Below are 20,037 nucleotides of genomic sequence, written 5' to 3'. Positions count from 1 at the left end.
GTGCAAACAAACATCAAGACATGTGAGAAAAAGTCCCTCAAAAGAATTAGACAGTTGTTTATCCAAAATACACAGTGAAGATATTGCTCATCATGTTTATCACTCAGATATTTGCACACATTTTAATTCTAAAATACACACATTCATAAGCATCTTTGTCTTGATATGATGGTGATGTTCAACTTTCCGCTCAGTCGGAACCAGTTACTGATGGACAGGACGTCCAACTGAACCAAATTGATTCGAATCACAGTTACTTAAAAAATAAAACAACAAATAAATGCATAATTTATATTCTCAATCTGACTTTTTTCAGAAACAAAGTTTTTCATTGGAAATTTCCAGAATGGAAACAGGTGTTTAATGCTTTTTGTGCTACCCTGTAATGTTTTTATGTGATTATACAGTACATATTTGTATTATGTTATTCTATAATTACATTATCTATGCAAATAAAAATCAGTCAATCCATTGTTGGTTACAAATCTTTTTATGTTAAATAGTATTTACTTTATGATGGCCAGGGAGTGGTTGGTTGTATTTTGAAACATAAAGTCTTAGGAATGAAAGATACATCAATATATAAGTAACTGGGTACTACAAAAATGCTATCAAGATATTTTACTGCTGAAATGCAACAAGAGTTGGGTTTTACATCAATGTTCCACTTAGCAGGTGACATTTCCTATGGATTTTTGAAAAACTTTGATTTCTATCAAATAAACTCCAGGTTTGTCTGCCTCTAACTCCAGTTCTCATCATTTGCATTCATCCTATTTTGAGCCCTCAAGGCATGTTTAATATCGTTCCACAAATGTGGAATGACCTACCAAGCACTACAAGAACAGGGGCTTCCTTTTCGGCTTTCAAGAAACTCCTGAAGACCCTGCTCTTCAGAGAGCATCTTCTAAACTAGCACCTTCCCTGCACCCGTCCCCCCTCTCTACTGTCCACTCCTTGTTCCCTCCTCTCCACGATTCATCACGCTGCCTCACTGCCACCTACGACTGGCTGGAAACAGTTACTGTTAGCCTCAAGGGCAACATGCCGATTATAACTTGTAAGTCGCTTTGGACAAAAGCTGCTAAATACATAAACATAAACATAATATATTTGTTTTACAGATTCACAAACTGTTATTCTTACCCTGCAATGAAAAGTAACAATAAAGTCCATTAAAATGTCAATGTAATTATAACATTTTACAATAAATTACATTAGACATGTTATTCTAGCACAAGAATATTAAAAGTCATACAATTACAGCAATAATAAATAAACAGAGAAGTGTACAGGGGAAACATCTCACGACATCCAAGCAGTCATGCTGCATGGCAGACACTCTGCAGCAATTCATTTTTTATCGTAAGTCTTCTTTAGTTTGACATCTCCAAATATTCCTGGAAATGCAGTGGCAACTATTATTGTAATTAACAGTATTTACACCAAATTATGTTGCTGCAGCACATATAAAACACCGACTTCTGGTTAGATTACTACTGATAGCTATGTGGCGGTGCACTGGCGAGTGTGCCTGCAGAGGAGACCTAACCTAACCTGACCCATCCTGATTCTGTGTCTGAGACATCAAGCCACTGCTGGGTGTTAATCATCCAATCTATGTTTACAGAGGTCTCCATTTAACACTGGAAATTATTATTTGATGGTGACATTAAATAACGGCCTGTTTCATTTGCCACCAGTGAATCTGAAATGGCTGCTTTTATCCCAGAAAGTGTGAGGTATTTTTGCAGGGGCCAAGTACCCAAAAACCTTGTTCCAATCTATAGTTGTAATATCTGCAGCATTTGTAGCTTAATGAATCATTTGAGTTGTGAGGTAAAGACCAGTTTACTTGTTTAGTTTTTGAAGACCTTCCACTTTTCATCAAAAGAGTTTTCTCCAAACAGATAAAACGAACAAGCAAACACAGAAGACACATGGTGTCAGTTGCTTTTTTAAGTCCTCTTAGCATTTGCCAAGTTCTGGAAGATCGAGCTTCATTATTCACTCAGAAAAATTCTGAGAAACAACAAGAACAGTTTTAACAAAGAGCTGAAATGAGTCCCTTCCTGTAAATTTCCCACATGTTTGTGTAACATCACTCAGCTACCTCACCAATAGAAATGTCTCTAACTGATTAATTTATGCAACTAAACTAAACAATCTTCAGATAAATCTGTCGTTTATCGTAAAGAGAAGCAATTGCAATTTTCAAACTCCAGGTATGAGCCATGAGGCACTCCTAAGCCAAGTCCAATGACAGGATGACATTCTGTTTTCTCCTTTTGGTTGCAGAAATTCATCCAGGTACCCAAAGCAAGTCTTTCAGAGCACCGAGAAAGAATCCTCCTAACTCAAACAGACTTTTAGCTTGTGTGAAAACTGATTTGCATGTGTGAGTCTGCAGTGTTTCATTAGCCATGGCAGCAGTTGTCGAATCATGACTTTGACTGATTTCCAGGTCCCAACAAACTCCAGGTGAATGTCCTCATGATGAGTTTGTTACCGTACAGTCATGCCTCTCCACATCTGCTCACTCAGAAGCCTTTTATATGGCAATATGTCTCCAGGCTGGAGAAGAGGATGTATACAAACCAGAGTCCAAAGAACAGCAAAGAGGTAAGGACTTTAGGGACACGTGGGCCTCCTAGTTCACCACCAATGGCTGGCCTTCGGCGTAGCATCAGTACTCCCATACTGAAGACAGCAAAAATGGTGAAAAGTGTCACGGAGAAGGCTAAAGAACCAGGATCAACATGGAAGACCTTCCCTTTGATCTCCCAGTACACAGCAGCAACTGACCAGGCTAAACCTATTCCCAGAAAAACATTCACTGCATTGCTTCCTGTCACATTCCCTACAGATGCATCAGCATACTGATCCTGAGTGGCAGCCACTTTACTGGCAAAAGTGTCTGGAAAAAAAGGAAAAGCATGTTTAGTTGTTTAGTGCATTGATTTTGTCTGGGGTATGTAATGAAAAAACAAAGTACCATTTGACCACAAAAGCCTACGTACCGGGAACTGAAGTCCCCAGAGCCACAAAGACAACTGCAGTGACAGAGTCTCTCAGGCCAACAGTGCAGCCAAAATGGGAAGCAAGATCTCCAATAACGGCTGTTAAAATACCGATGACAGAGATTGACACAATGAAGCACGCCCAGCCGTTCCAGTACTGCGTCGGTGGGACAAAAGCAAACAGAATCTTCCAGAACACGCACAGAATGTGCATGAAATAGTCAAAGCAGTTGGGTGTTCGCTGCTCCCCTCCCTCCTCATCGTCTCCTTCCCCTGTTCAAAGAAGACAGAGGCAATGAATAAAACACAACACCTGGGACAAGAGTGCAGCCTCACACTCAAAAAGTGTCACTGGGCTTTTCCACCGGATGCGTAAGCATTGCATAACGGCCGTGAAGTGTAGTATACGGCAACTGGCCGCCGTTATAGTGGATTGGTACGTTTCCACCAACCGCAAAGCATTGACTTTTGGATATTTCCCAGAAGTCACTCAGAAGTTACTTTTACATGCTACGCTTCCAGAATTTGTCTAGCGCTCAGCAGCTCAGATCAGACCAGACAGGAAATCAAACACAAATGTAGTGTAAAACATTCCAAAACTTTCAAAATAAAAGCCACTTTCAGATTTTCAGTTGCTTAACTGTCATTATCCATGAAACCTCTATAGCTGAGGTAAATGGAACAAATAGTAAACCACAGACTTTTTTGGATAAATGCTGCCATCTTACTTGTTATTGTATGAACTTCCAAAATCACGTGTGGTACTGCAATTCTCCAGTCATTTCATGACCTCACAGGTCCAGCTGCATGGAACGCTTTCACTGCCGTTCCACATCTGAAACTCTCCGGTTGGGAAGTCAGCTTGCAGGTAAAACGCGTGAATTACATTACACACCACTTACGCATCCAGTGGAAAGCCACAGCTGCCCTGGGGCACACTGATACATGCACCACTGGCTCCTCTGACTACAACCAGCAGGCTAAGAGGGTGAACTGTTTTGTTCATGCACACAATGACTGACAAAATGGAGGTGGGGTTCAAACTGATTACAAGTTAAACATATAACTCCTGAGCCACTGTCACCAGTGGGCTTGCAAGGCTTCCTTTTTTGTCTCTGACGTGGCTCTAAAGTACTATATTATATATTAAATAATTGTAGTTTTAGACGTCTTGCTTCAATCTAAAAGGCGGTTATCCAGAGTTATCCCTGTGGTTATGCTGCTATAGGCTTAGACTGCTGGAGGACACACTGACCACTTTCCACACTCTACTACTTTCTTCTACAATCTGCTCTTTAACTGTTATTTCCTGCCATTTCAGCTGTTAACTTTATTTTTTCTATAAGTGTTTTTCTCCCCACAATTATAACATTTTACTTTCTTTAACATTGAATGTGCTACTACTAGTTTACCTATTTAATTATAGATTCACGAGGATAAAGATAACAACAGTTATCTCTTACCAAATAGAATATTTACTAAGAAATCACAATGTAACCATAGAAACTCTACTTGGTAGGTTATGTGTGTGTGTGTGTGTGTGTGTGTGTGTGTGTGTGTGTTCTGTCTTCTCCATCCCCAGTGAATCGTGGAGGATGGCTGCTTATACTGAGCCAGGATCCTCTGGAGGTGTCTTCCTGTTAAAAGGGAGTTTTCCTCTCCACTGTTCCTGCATGCTTGCTTAGTATGAGGATTGCTGTAAAGACTCTGACACTAGTCAGTGACTCGATGCAATTTGCTGGGTTCCTTATACAGGAAACTTATTTCTGATTGCCTGACCTGTATTGGAATGTTTACTGTGTGAAGAGCCTTGAGACGACTCTTGTCGTAATTTGGCGCTATATACTGAACTGAATTGAATTTGAGTCTATTTCTTTTAGATAAATTTTAAATTAATCAAAATATTAGCTATTAAATATTTGAACAATCTCTGTACAAAGATAGTTTGAGAGACAGGGTCAGGAGCTTATTAACAGGGTCAATTATAAATATCTCTTAACTTGTCTAGTGGCCTTATCTACAAGACACAAGATACCTCCACAAGACAATTATCTATCCTTGTTTAATAAACAATATCTTATATTTGTCCCATAAAATGATTCTTTACAGTTTAAGAACAATTACATTAAACAATGAATGTTTCATCTAAAGCGAATTTGATAATGTCCTGATTGCATTTAATTAATTAATTAATTCTTATAAATGTCTAAATTAATGGCAAACAGGTCCTAGGTGAGGGATCAGATGAAGAGCAGCCCAAAGACCTCTTATGATGAATAATAAAAATGGAAACCGTGTTCCCTCGCCTGGACACGGGTCACCGGTGCCCCTCTCTGGAGCCAGGCCAGCAACAATCCAGTTCAATCTTTCTAACCAAACAATAAAACAAAGCCTTTATGTTGGTAAGACGATGTAATACAAAGCTAGAATAATTTGTTCAAAAGAAAAATACAAACCTTAGCATAGCATCGATTTTCAGGCCATGTGACTGCCGCCAATGTTGAGACGTGATGCCAATGTTCACCCTGGTTAGTTAAATGTTTCTTGTTTTCTGTTAGTTGAAATGTGGTTTTCTTTTTGGGAAGGTTTGTGGCTGCCGGCTTTTTTAATTTTTTTAATTTTCGTTCGGCTGTTTCTTCTTCTCTGAACTTCTGAACATTTCACTTACGGTTCGGACGAGTGTCTCACTTCCAGTTGTGTGTTCTGCTGAAAAATGAGTGCGTGCACAAAAATGTAGGTCACGGGGAAGATCAGAAATGCTGTGGATTGGCCAAACAAACAAATGGGTTGTCCAATCATTGATTTCGGACCGAAAGCAACAATGAGAGAACCACTTTATCATATTTTTTTCGGGGGTTTTTAAATCTCCACAATATATTTATAGCTATGCTACGTTAGCACGTTGTTAAGGGGCATGAAAAAAAGTTTTAAGTTAATTTGTCTTCCAAATTAAGGAATGCAGCTTTAAGTGGCTAATTATTCACTACATGTGTCTACAGCACTATTAGACACTCATTTATAGAGTTTATCAGCAAAAAAGGTTGACTTTGGGGTGACTTGCTCTTTGAACAAAAACCTGTGTTGTTCGAAAAAGTTGACCAACCAGAAATAACCCATTTGATTAGTGCTGTAGGAAAAGGACCCATAAGAGTTTTTACAAACTGCCACATTTAATTTTATTTGTTGAAAAAAAATGTGTAAATTTGTACATTTAAAAAATTCCAACAGAATATATCCTAACAAATAGTGACAGCTGGCTGAAGCCAGATTTGATCTGATCATGAATGAATAGTTTTGATTCAGTTCAGCTCCATTTGTTTGGTCACATTTTAATGATTGATCCTTTTCACTTTTATGTAGTGTTTGTGTGCTTAAACATGCTTCCTGTAAATATTAAACCAGACCAGAAACACGAAATGTTTCAGTACATTGAGTGAAAAAGGCACTGACCTGCACTAACCGTTACTGCTTCAATGAACTGCTCCCTCCATGAGTGAGTGCCAAGCACCACCGCCACATTTGTGTCTTTCAGGAGTTTGTCGACGGTTTTCTGTTTTAACAAATGAAACAGATTCATAATGAGGCAGAAGAAATTGTTGCTGATGTGGATTTCAAATAGCAGATGAGAAGAGCATGACAAATAAAAACACAACACATATTACACATTTGATGAATTCTTTACAGTTGTCGTGAAACTAAACTCGGCCATAGGGTTTTACATGTTAATGTTCAAAAACAGACTCATTTATAAATTTTGCTTGTAAGGCACAAACCATATTCTGAATTGAGCTTAAGTCATTTTCTACACTAACTTTGGGATTTATGAAGAAATCCTTGATGGGAAAAAATACTCGAGCTTAAACACAATTTTGGAAACTGGCCAGATGAATTGAAGCTACATTTACAGGCTTGTAAAGTTAAAGATCAAAGTCCCATTTTTGTCTCACACACACTGGTCTGCATTTGACCATCCCCGTGGGAAGAAGTGAGCTGCAGAATCCAACCCCTTAAAGCTGAATGTCAAGCAGGAAGGTATTGGGTCCCATTTTTATAGTCTTCCGTATGACCCGACCGAGATTTGAATGCCAATCTCGTAGTTGCAGGGCACACTCTCTACCACTAGGCCATTGAGCAAGTTTTAAACCCTGACACAAACACACACACACACACACACACACACACACACACACCCCCCCCCCCCACCCCCCCCCCCCCCCACACACACACACACACACCCACACCCCCCCCCCCCCCCCACACACACACACACACACACAACAACAACCCGCCCATCTCTGAAATGACAAAAATAAAATTGTAACTTATACTTTTAAGAAATTACATTACATCACAATACTTATTGGTGCTTTGGTTGTCTGACTTGCAACCACAAAACTGTAAACCTTTCAAAACGGCTTTTATTAGCGGTGGAAATGTGCCGCGGTGCACCTGCTGTGGCTTTATTCTCTGGTTTGCTTAAAAAGGACATGCCTGGTGAAATCTGAATGCACATCGCTCGTGTTGAGGTAGTAAACTATTAGAAATATGAGTAACGAGGCAGCTTTGTCATAAATTTGTAATAGTAACATGTTTTTTATTCACATGCGTCCTTACAATTGTGGTTTATGGCCAGTTTATAAATGAATAAAATTACAGGTTTTGACACATTTTATTTTATATTTCAGATCAATATTTTTAAGTCTGTCAAAAATATTTTTCCTGCTCACTTGGTTGCAATTTTGAGTCACAAATTGTACTTTTTTGAAGCAACAGCACAATAGTTTAAGCACTTTGTGTAATTTTTTATATTCATTTTTTAGCTTAAGTAGAGTTTTAGGATTCTAAACAAAACTTTATAACTAAAGATTCTAAACTTATGAAAATCTAACTTCAATATAACAAAAACATTCAGCGGTTGACCATGTCATCATGTTTAAACTTAAACAAAAACAAAAAGGGAAAATTGTGTGTGAATGGTCCACCAACAGCTTGCTAAACCTGAGCAGAAATAACTCAGTGTCAGTCCTGACCCACTCGGTTCTAAAACATCCCTTAAGTTCTTGAAGGTTTGCAGACATTTGTTCTGCTTTGCTGTCTCAGGGTTCCACTGACCACAGAATTTAGATGAGGTGGACTTCTGGACCATTGTATCATGTTGATTCTTTTCCTTTTCTCTCTGTTGTAGATCTGCTGCTGAGTTTGCGATCATTGTCCTGCCCTCCCATCTGACTCTGTGGTGGACTCAATGACTTATCTGCTCAGTTTGGTGTTTGCAATTCATGCAGCAGTGCATTTTGGGTAAATGTGTCCACTTTGGTCTGAACTAGCTGAAGGAATTTGCTCAAGGTGTCTTGTTGCTCACTCACATGCAACTTTGTAAATGCAAGCGGTTTGTTTTAAAAGGGACATTTAATGTTTCTGAAGTTATGATTGTTCTCTGGTCTATAAAAACTTGTCCATACAGTTGCTCAAAATTAGTCTCACATTAAGGGATCTCAATAGTTTTGTCCTTGACAATTTCATTACCTTCCAGAAAAAAGCAGTTCAGGCTGCTATTAGCTGAGAAGCTCGGATATGCAGAGAGACGTGGAGTTCACTGCTGCTGCTCCAGCCTCAATGTGTGAAAGGGTTTCTTTGCTAATTATCCCTATAGTTAAGTCACAACAAGAAACTTTTAAAAATAGCTCATTTTAGGTATAAAATTCCTGAAAACAAATACTGATACAAAGAGGTTTGATGGATTTTTTGGGGAGCCTAACCCCGGCTGCACACTGAAGCATCAGCAGTGCGGAACAGCAGCGGAACGGTTTACTCGTGACAATCACAGCACTTCAGTAGACATCGGGAGTCTCAGCAGCTAAGCGGCTTCTCTGACATGTTCCTCGCGAGATCACAAAATCCCCAGAGACTTCAAAGGCTACGGTTTGTTTATATAATCCGCCATTAAACCTAGAAGAAGAAAATCACATTTGATATCGCTGTTTGATGTCAGATATGATGTTGTTCCTCTCCAATGCCAGGATTAAAGCCATGAAAAACACACCGCTGCACTTCTGGAACAGCACTGGGAGTAAATAAATCGTTGGGTCACATGTAAGCTTCACATATATGAAATTGCATTGCTGCAATACTTTTATTTTGAAAATTACTGGGGATTTTACACTGAAACCGTGTGTGATTTCCTTTCTAGCCTAATGTTAACTGCAGAAATTGACGCATCCCAGAAGCGGCTCATGAACAAAACAGAACCCGATCCTATCTTTAGTGGCGCTTCTGGGACGCATCACAGCTGGTTTGTAACACTTCATAGTCTCTAATGGATTCTATGTGATGCACTGTCGTTCTGCACCGCTGATGCTTCCAGTGAGCAGTAGGGGTGAGTCACTTCTGGACCATAGGTCCCCTACGACTAAACTAAAATAAAAGGAGTCTATGAGAAGATAAGCTATTTTCTCCTCCCATTTGTTCTGTACCATGGATTTAACATATGATGTCTGTGAATTTCAAAACACAATTTGATGCCAAGAAAGTGCTTTTAAAAAGGTGGAAAAAGTAATCTCGTTCCCTGTTAAAGTTGGACTCCGCCAACGCTGCCCTTTGTCACCGACTCTGTTCATAACTTTTATGGACAGGATTTCTAGGCACAGCCAAGGTGTTGAAGGGATTTGTTTTGGTGGCCTAAGGATTGAGTCTCTGCTTTTTGCAGATGATGTAGTCCTGTTGGCTTCATCAGAACGTGATCTTCAGGTTTCACTGGAGCGGTTCGCAGCCGAGTGTGAAGCAGCTGGGATGAGAATCAGCTCCTCTAAATCCGAGACCATGGTCTTGAGTCGGAAAAGGGTAGAAATCCTTCTTCGGGTCAGGGATGAGGTCCTGCCCCAAGTGGAGGAGTTTAAGTATCTCGGAGTCTTGTTCACGAGTGAGGGAAAACTGGAGTGCGAGATCGATAGGCGGATTGGTGCTGCATCTGCAGTGATGCGGGCGTTGTACCGGTCTGTCGTGGTGAAGAGATTTACCAGCTGATCTACGTTCCTACCTTCACCTATGGTCACGGGCTTTAGGTAGTGACCAAAAGAGCGAGATCAGGGATACAAGCGGCCAGAGCGAGTTTTCTCCACAGGGTGTCTGGCCTCTTTTTTAGAAATAGGGTGAGAAGCTCAGTCATCTGGGAGGGGCTCGGAGTAAACCCACTGCTTCTCCACATCAAGAGGAGCCAGTTGAGGTGGCTCAGGACTCTGGTGTGTCTCCTGGACACCTCCCTGGTGAAGTTTTCCCGGCACGTCCAACCAGGAGGAGACCTAACGGAAGACCTAGGACACACTTGCGTAACCATGTCTCTCGCCCAGCCAGGGAACGCCTTGGAATTCCCCCGGAGGAGCTGGCCCAAGTGGTTGGGAGGAGGGAAGTCTGGGCCTCTCGACTTAGGCTACTGCCCCCGTGACCCGACTCTGAATAAGTGGAAGAAAATGGATAAATGGTTGCAGATGGATGGATGGATGGAAAAAGTTATTTTAGGTTTTGTGTGAAAGGACGTTGACTGCTTGCCTCACAAAACTTATATCACCGAACCAGACCCGGAGATAAAGAACAAACATGGCTTTAAGTTTAGCGAGCTTTGAATTTTTCTTCCAGGATGACAGACAGAGCATTAAACGTGGAGAAAACCACTGGTCATACGTAGCAGCTACGCTGGGAGGGGGGTGAAAGAGATTCTGCTGTGACGTCATATATGCAACTTCTGATTTGAAGTGTTTTTAATTACGAATGTTTACAAGCTAATAAATCTTTAATTATGTGACAGACATATTCAAAACACACATTGAAGCATATGTGATTCAGATTGTAGGGCAAGGCGGTTTAAAAAAATAACGTAATAGTCTCGTTCACTAAGATTAACTTTTTTATTTTGTTCAGGGGACCAATGAGCCAACCGGAGGAGAGGAGACTTGGGCTTCCTGTTTATGTTTGGAGTGTTCTTATAGAGGCAGAAGACACCCAGATGGTGGAACACAAGTGTGCAAAAAGTGAGTTTTACAGAATGTGTCCCCTTTAAGGAGAAGACGTTTTCACCCCTTGCTGACAAACCAAACCTGCTCAGGCTGTTTTGTAGTCTTCCTCTCATGAGCTTTCACGTTTGACCTCCTAACTTAGTCCTGATTAATAAAACCATTTAAAAAGAGGCTGATCTTCTATCTATCCCTGTTGAGAGACAGAACTTGAAAACATTTACAACAAGCCCAATGCTCACACAGGACACACTAATACTGATGTGCAAAAGTATACTGTTGTTTCTGTACTTCAGTTTCAGTGTGTAGCCTACAAACATTTTCCTAGTGTGTTTTGAGTTAATGAGCGTAACATGAATTAGGTTTCAGGACACATGCAATTAGTTTTGTCCTTGGAAGAGAAGAGGTGACAAGCATCACACACGGCACGCAGGTAGAAACTGTACCTGGTCTAGAACTCCATTGGGTGTCTGAAGTGTGGGAGGGAACCATGCCGTTAATAAAACAGAACATTTACAACTATCAAACATTCATTTTCAGCAGCTTGTGATGCGGTGGTGTCCTGTCCTGTTCTATGTAGGCCTCCATCTTACATGTTTTGGATATTTCTCTGCTCTAATGTACCTGCTTTAAATCAACAATTGATTAGCAGGCTTCCAGAAATCTTTAGGACAAACTGAACAAGCGATTCAGTGTTGAGTGTGTGAACAATAAAAAGAAAAACAGAATGGTTCCAATGAAGGACCTGGACTACTGTTCTATGGATTGCTAAAATTTGGGGTTTTAAATCTGTAGGCACACTTAGTATCCTGCACGACCATGCCTCAAATGAAACAGCCTAATCTTACCAAACAGCACTTGTTTTTAAGACAAGGATTATTTATTGGCATCATGCATATGCTTAACAAAAATTCATTGGTAGCTTTCAGCTCTGCTTCTCAGAAAAGTAGATGAGTAGATTTTAGGCACACACCTTAAAATCACATGCTTCTTCTATGATGACATCGAGTTTGATGTGCTCTCCTAGAATGGGTTTACCCATTTCAGAGATCCTCCTGGCCTCTTCAACCTCAGGAGTGGGATTGTCTGTCAGTGAATACATTCAGTTATGTAACAGCACACACACACGAACTATAGTTATGCTGAAGCACGAGGAAGGAAGCAAAAACATGCAACAACACACATTTTCAAACATGCAACAGGTGTAACAATGAACACAAAAATAGAGACAACCACAGGAAAAAATATATTTTTATAATAATCTGCCCCTGATCATAATTAATTCTCTTTGAAATGCATTTTCACAGTACTATCAGATGTTAACAGAGTAGAACCATGAAGCTTCACAACTCTACAATTACATCAAACTACAGTATTTCACATCAAAAGTCTTTAAAACACTGCATAGTGCAAGACCAACACACACACACACACACACACACACACACACACACACACACACACACACACACACACACACACACACACACACACACACACACACACACACACACACACACACACACAACTTACCCTGGTTTAGTAGTAGTGCTATAAAGAAAAGGAAACAATGACTGGTGCACCATTTTCAGAGCCTTACATGCGAATTTAAATCAGTGCTTCCCACACTACTGAAACAAGCTGCTGTTGGATCTTAAGTGGTGTAAAAGAGTCTTTTGACCTCCACCCACCAACAAACCATTCTATCATCGCTAATTACACTGAAAGGCAACTAATGAGTACTAGAACCTGAAACTGATCCAGGACCTGTGATGCAGGGACACAGATATAGCAAAAATGAGCTGAGTGTAACCTTATGTTACTGACTGAGTGCAGCTAATTTTCTGCTGCTGCATTTTACAGCGTTTATCTGGGAGGTTAAGTTAAAGTTTGACCTCCTCCTGCAATCACTCATTACCAAGTAACCGTTATAACAAATCCTCGCATATTTACCTGAAACTCCTCGCTTTAGCCACTTGGGGGTTTCCAGCACAATGAAGAAGTTCTCCTGCTTTTCATATTGCGACACATTAATAATCCGTACCTGTAATGTCTGACTGGAGATGTTCATGCACACACACACACACACACACACACATGCGCGCGCACACACACACACACACACAAATGCACGCACACATGCGCGCGCGCACACACACACACACAAATGCACGCACGCACGCATGCACACACACACACACACACACACACACACACACACGCACGCACACATGCACGCACGCACACACACACACACGCACACACGCACACGATGAAAAAAGTGTTTTACAAAGACAAGACATGTAGTTTAGTTTACATCACCACGTACCAAGATGAATCCTCACTGTGTTTCTGGATCTAGTTGAGCTACAAACTATTTGTTTACTGTAAATCATTATTGGTGTTACATTTCACTTCTTCACTAATTTATCAATGTGCAAAACCCGTATACAAGTTGAAACTTTAATAGTAAACTAATCTATCAATTCAGTGGGGTGACTGGAGATTACAGAAACTAATCACAGACGGTACGACTTATGAAATGTTGTTTACAAATTTAGACAAATCAGAATTTGACAAGTTTAAAGGCGTTACCAAAATATTACACATTTATGTGAAGTGAAAGTTAAAACATTAATTCAACAATTATTACGAGGTGTGAATATATTGAGATTAAATTATTAAATCAACAAATATTAATCTGTGGTGCATCATCAATCAGCCACAGGAATCACACACTGAGGTTCTGGTGCTCTCTTCCCAAAAGACAAAAACAAGCCAGACATAAACGGCTGTCTTTGTGATCACTGCTTCTCCTGTTTATGACAAAACGTTCGCTGCGTGTTTTATTTAGCCCTGTGACAATAGAAGATTGATAACCAGACTCGTCCCTGCTAAAGCTTTACAAGTTAAAGTTTGTGTGTGGTGAAATTTGTCCTCCACATTTGGCCCATCCTGTGGGCAACGGTGAGCTGCAGACACAGCCGTGCTCGGGAACTAATTGGTGGTTTACCCCCCCAATCCATCCCCTTATTACTTAATCTCCCAGTCCCGGGGCAAACACTCATACTACTAGGCCACTTTCTAAACATACCCTACCAGTAAATGCATTACCAGACACACACCATTACAATATGCACACAGATATGGTCCTTTTTTGTCAGAAAAGACTCTACTAACAGTAGAACATCAAATCCATGAATATTTCATTGTGAAACACAAGGGGGTTCAAATGATTTCCTTTGGATTACCATGACCTGGATGACTGAGAACCTTCACCACTTCACTGTCAAATGTTTGTATTGGCTGTCTGTCACTGCCCCGGTGGTTTTAAGGATTAGTGCTACAACCTCAAAACAGACATAAGAAAACAGATAAACATAAATGTTCTTCACTGCCTCACCTGGTCTGCTCATTGGTAAATTCCACCTCCCCTCTGGCCTCCTCATAGTCCACTCCAGCCTTGGCACTGCCATCTTCTGTATGGTACGGTACAACAACTGTGCCCCTGGTGCCCGAGTTCCTCAGCACAGTCACCGTGAGGATGCCAGTGCTCTCACTCACTCGAAGTACCTTCTCCTCAAAGGTGAAGATTCCAGCATGGTCATCGTCCAAAATAATGATGGTGGCAGCCAACGGCTCTACTAGTCTACCCTTGGGTGGGGTTCCAGTCCCTTCAATTCCTCCTTCTTCTAACCTCAAATTTTGAAGACGCACAAAGAAATGTTCATCTTCCTCAAAGATGTCGTCATCCAAGATGGCCACCTACAGAGTGGAGTGTATTTTGGTCAAGTCATATGCATCATGAATGCTTTAACAGATTTTGGTCTTACTATGTTTGTGGTTACAGATATAGTTATTTTTCTGGTCATGCAAGCACAAATAAATGATGCAAAACCAAAATGAATAAAGTAGTGCTGAACGTGTTACTGGAGATGATTAGCTGTTGCTACTGGCTTCTGTATGTGAAACACAATGCTCGTTTCATAGCAGTAACTGAACCGACCAACATTAACTACAACTAGATAGTTGGAATGTTTTAGGCCTTTAAAGCTCAACAAGTTTACATCTGACCAAGTTGACTTTCTGCTCATACATTCTCCTGCACGAGTAGCTGGTGTATCACACAAATATAGGCAAACAAATAAGAGCTCAGTCATTTAATTGTTTCTTTCAGGATCTTTTTTTTAAGATCAGTAAAAAACAAACCTTTTTTAAATTCCGAGTGTGTAAAACTGTGTGCCAGTTTTCAAAATACATGAATATTACAGGCTAACACGATGCCTTTTATCCCAGTTTGATATACAGTATTTAATGTCGCAGTTAGGTTCATTTCCAGTACGGGAACAAAGTTTGAAAATAGCTTTTCTTTGACGTAAATGGGTACAGCTTTAATGACATTTCAAATAAATCTTTTCTTGCAGTAAATTCACCCATAAGTACTATCAGATAACACAATACTGTGTATACTTAAATAAAAGTTAAATGTATTAATATGTATCAACACTTTTACTTTCTCAGCTGCAACCTAAAAAACTTAGCCTGGAAATCTAGACCAACGGTAGCAGCAGCTAAAGATTTTAGCTCTGCTGATTGGTCTAGCCACACTCCATTGTAGCCTGAGCTGGTGCTGTTGATGAAGTTAAAGGGATATTCCACCCCAAAGTAAAATTTAGTCTGTTGCCATATTTCCATAGTCACATAAGTAGGAAAAATCTATTTGTAACCACCTCAGTCATTATCCTAACCCAACAATAATCTTTTAACTTTAGCTTAGCATAAGCATTCTCTTCTGGCACTCGCAGAGTACAGACGCTTCCCTTTTTGCTCCCTTATCTTTTTTTCCCAAGGCTCTTTGTCCTGTCTGCCCACAGAGTGCTTCTCTGCATTTCTCCTGAAAATCCCTATTTTTTTAGAAATGGATTTAATTAATTGGTCATTCAACGCGATTGATAAGATTTGTTCAATGATGAGAACGGAGCAGGGGACTTCCACTTGCCCGCAAGGGACACACCCGGTGGGGTATATGCTCGATTCCTGGAAAGAATGGAGGATCGTATGCCTCTCCCAGTTGTCCATTGAGGACGTCGAAGATGTGTGGATGTTTGGCCTGATGATCACTGGATTTCTTCTGATTGGAGTGGGAGGATATCAGGTGTTCTGGAAATTTGGGAAGACGGGAGCGATTGGAGGGCGACCCGCACCCACAGAAAGCACCGTTCGTGTGGAGACCTTACAGACTGGGACGTTACTCGAGGTGAATCGTAAGCTGAACAGCGTTCTAGCTGCGTTACCGGCATTAGTGCGCAAAATGGATGTCATCTCGGAGAGGGTCACCGGACGGTGTGGAGATGTTTAAAACCTGAATTGGCTTCACTGGAGGACTTGAATGATCAGTTACAGACTTGAAGTCAGAGAGGAAATTTATCTCTGCCTGACCCAAACAAAGTCTTGTTGTCCGAATCTGACGCCATGGCAGCCTTGTGAATGACAACAACAAACCCCCACGAAGGAATGCAGACAGATGCTGTGAAAACCCGACACCCCCCCCCCCCCCCCGCCTTCGGATTGGTGGACTTCAGCCTGGCGAGGTCATCAACCTGCAGGTGTCAATGTGCTCTGCGCTCCTCCCACGATCTCCCTCCCACCTGTGGCTACAGTGGATGAGCGCCATACAGGGCTGCTCTCGCTGGGGAAACAGGATCCCAGCCCCCCCCCCCCCCCCCCCCCCCCCCCCCGCCTTCCTCTAGGGGGCTCATGTTGTCATCTGTTGATGTTCGTGCTTATATGTTTGAGGCATTTTTTGCATAGTAAAGCTACGCCCTGCCGGGAGTAACTCTGGTATGCCTTTTTTCCCCTCCCCCAATTTATCCAATTAATCCCCTTTTCATCTAATTGAAATGAGCGCCGTTATGGCTGCTCTCGTGGTCTGCCTGTATCTGTTCTGTCTACATGTGTGTGTGTAACCTTGGTCAGGCTGTGCTGCAGAGTCAAGTTCCTATGCTCTGGTTCGCTGGAGCGCTGGCAATAAGCTACGTTCGATAAAAGTAATTTTCTGATCCTGTTTGATATATGTCATGGATTTCACATTTGATGTCCGTGAATTTTAAAGAAATGTTTTGACGCCAAAAAAGTGCTTATTTTTGACAGACGGCAAAAGTTATTTTAGGGCTTGTGAAAAGATGCAGTGGACTACAGCATACAGAGAGAAGAGAAGTCAATGGCTGTGAGTTTAGTGAGCTTCAAATCCTTCTTCCAGGACCGAAGCAGCATTAAATGTGGAGAAAACCACCATAAACCTGGTCATAGCAGCTACACCTGGGAGAAGAGATTCTGACATCACAGTGATGTCTTATGTGTGACTTCTGATTTGTAGTCATTTTATTATGAATGTTTACAAGCGAATAAATCTCAAACTACGTTACATGGTCATTACACACCAAATTATTTCTCATTTAAATTGTAGTATACGGCAAAGCAAATTAGAAAATAAATCTTAGAGCCCCCGTTCACTTTCATTCATTTTTTTCTTTGTCCCGAGGACCCATGAGTCGACTGGAGGTGGTGGAGACTTAAGCTCCCTATGAGCTGAGAAGTTCAGATGTCTGGGAGGGGCTTGGAGTAGAGCTGCTGCTCGTCCAGCACCAGCTTTCTACTCCGGGGGAGTGGTGGTTCTACTCAAATGTCCCAAATGAGACTTATTGAAACGGCTTGTTTGAGGAATTACATTTTTACATTTGCAGTGTTTTCAGTGACAGTCGAGACCCCCGTGGCAGCACAAAATATGCAAAAGATGAGGTTCTCATGTTAAGTCCCTTTAAAGACTTTCTATTACCTTGATTTCTTTGTGTGTTTCTCCTGGTTTAAACACCAGAGTTCCCTTTGTGAACTCATAGTCTGAGCCAGCATTAGCAGACCCATTCTCTGTACAGTAGTCCACATAGAATGTGTTCTGGCCTGTGCCGCCATCCAGGATCACCCTCAGAGTCACATAGCCACAGTTCTCTGTGCACTGGTACTGGCCACTTTCAAAACAAATAAAAGAGCATTCGGCTTTTTCAGAAGCCTGTCCTGCACGTCGTTTGCGATCAGCAGCATGTTTCCTTAATATGTTTCCAGCGCCGATCATCAGGCGTGTTGCCTGGACCCGGTAGAAGGCACGGCTCTTCTTCTGTTGAACCAGGGCGGAGTAGTTGGCCATCTCAATCAGCTCATCCAGGTCTTTGTCTGGGTGTTTCTCCTTCAGGTCTTTCAAGATACGGACCACCTATCAAGGAGAAGAAACATGATATAATGTGTGTGTACTGTGGGAGGATTTCTTCTTAAGTCTCATAATTTACCTCCTCTTTGTTCTGGTCAGGTTCATTGGCTGTCTGCACAGACCCCATCACATTAGGGGAGTTTCCAGGGCAGGAACTGCCATCTGACAACTTTCCATCCATTACCAAATCTATGCCTTTGGGTGAAAGGTCACCTTCCATTTCCACCACAATGCCATGCCTCTTGTCAACGCGATACCGCTTGTGCATGTATTTGTAAAACAGCAGCCGACGATCAGCGATCCAAGCCAAGAACACACATACTGGAAAATAAAGCAGCGTCACTACGGCTTCCCACACCTGGTGACACAGAAAACATGACCACTGCATCATTAACAAGCTACCTCTATTAAAATGCTGTCATAGAACGTAAAAAGGAGTGCACCTCTACAATCCCAGGAGAGATCACAGCCAGTATGAGGTAGAGCCAGATGTAAGCAAAAATACTCCAGAAAGCTGTGACAAAAAACACTGGCAGGTGTTTGATTTTGCGAACCTCTCCATCGGGGATTACCGACACACACAGTCCAATGATTACAAACATATTAAAAGCTGCACTTCCCACTATGGTGCCTGGGCCCAGCTCTCCTGCATCAAAGTTGTGTCCACATACCTGAAACCACAAAACAGGAAAAGCTCAGCCAAACGTTGACTTCATGTAAATACATGTGGATGGTGCAAATGCTGTAATTTTAAATAGTCTACTTTCAAAGTTAAACATTTATAATCTTTACATTGAGAGCAGGTACCTCGATAACCGAGAGCAGAATCTCTGGTGCAGAGGAGCCCAGGGCCATGAGAGTTAGGTTGGATACCGTCTCGTTCCAGATTCGTACAGTCGTCACTGTGGTTTCACCGTCCGGTTTGGTGATGGTCACCGTTTTCTCCTGGTATGATAGTTTTCAGGATTTGGTTTTTAGACAGAATAAAATCTGGTTAGTGACAGACTTGTTAACCTAATATTATAAACTGTTGGTTTTAGTCTGAAATGAGTTCTAGTTGAAATAAAACCAGAGTGAGTGAGTGAGTGAATGAGTAAGTGAGAGAAAGTGAGAGAGAGAGAGAGAGAGAGAGAGAGAGAGAGAGTGAGTGAAAAAAGAAAGTGAGCGAGTGAGTGAGAGAGAGAGAGAGTGAAAGAAGAAAGTGAGAGTGAGAGAGAGAGAGAGAGAGAAGAAAGTGAGTGGGTGAGTGAGAAAATGAGTGAGTGAGTGAGTGAGTGAGTGTGTGTGTGTGAGTGAGTGAGTGAGTGAGTGAGTGAGTGAGTGAGTGAGTGAGTGAGTGAGTGAGTGAGAGAGAGAGAGAGAGAGAGAGAGAGAGAAGAAGAGAGTGAGTGAGTGAGTGAGTGAGTGAGTGAGTGAGTGAGTGAGTGAGTGAGTAAGTGAGTGAGTGAGTGAGTGAGTGAGTGAGTGAGAGAGAGAGTGAAAGAAGAAAGTGAGTGAGTGAGTGAGTGAGTGAGTGAGTGAGTGAGAGAGAGAGTGAAAGAAGAAAGTGAGTAAGTGAGTGAGTGAGTGAGAGAGAGAGAGAATGACAGAATAAAATGAGTGAGTGAGTGAGTGAGTGAGAGGGAGAGTGAAAGAAGGAGTGAGTGAGTGAGTGAGTGAGTGAGACAGTGAGAGAGAGAGAGAGTGAAAGAAGAAAGTGAGTGAGTGAGTGAGTGAGTGAGTGAGTGAGTGAGTGAGTGAGTGAAAGAAG

The 20,037-nt window shown here is 41.5% G+C and overlaps 1 protein-coding gene across 1 annotated transcript in view; it reads right to left on the bottom strand.

Moving 5' to 3' along the window:
• Positions 1 to 124: 124 nt before the first annotated feature.
• slc8a2a (solute carrier family 8 member 2a) overlaps positions 125 to 20,037 on the bottom strand; it is a 49,408-nt gene continuing 29,495 nt past the window's right edge. Inside the window, exons 3-13 of the mRNA XM_054730456.2 lie at positions 19,095 to 19,232; positions 18,731 to 18,958; positions 18,367 to 18,645; positions 17,862 to 18,293; positions 14,430 to 14,791; positions 12,980 to 13,083; positions 12,560 to 12,577; positions 12,000 to 12,112; positions 6,471 to 6,570; positions 3,021 to 3,293; positions 125 to 2,917 (exon numbers count right to left, since the gene is read on the bottom strand). Of these exons, the coding sequence (XP_054586431.1) occupies positions 2,541 to 2,917; positions 3,021 to 3,293; positions 6,471 to 6,570; positions 12,000 to 12,112; positions 12,560 to 12,577; positions 12,980 to 13,083; positions 14,430 to 14,791; positions 17,862 to 18,293; positions 18,367 to 18,645; positions 18,731 to 18,958; positions 19,095 to 19,232 (2,424 nt within the window). The 3' untranslated portion in view covers positions 125 to 2,540. The remainder of the gene's footprint in view (positions 2,918 to 3,020; positions 3,294 to 6,470; positions 6,571 to 11,999; positions 12,113 to 12,559; positions 12,578 to 12,979; positions 13,084 to 14,429; positions 14,792 to 17,861; positions 18,294 to 18,366; positions 18,646 to 18,730; positions 18,959 to 19,094; positions 19,233 to 20,037) is intronic.

The sequence above is a fragment of the Nothobranchius furzeri genome, chromosome 10 (genome assembly GCF_043380555.1).
Source record: "Nothobranchius furzeri strain GRZ-AD chromosome 10, NfurGRZ-RIMD1, whole genome shotgun sequence".
Lineage (NCBI taxonomy): Eukaryota > Metazoa > Chordata > Actinopteri > Cyprinodontiformes > Nothobranchiidae > Nothobranchius > Nothobranchius furzeri.
The sequence above is the reverse complement of the archived record's forward strand: the minus strand, read 5'-3'. Positions and strand labels throughout refer to the sequence as shown.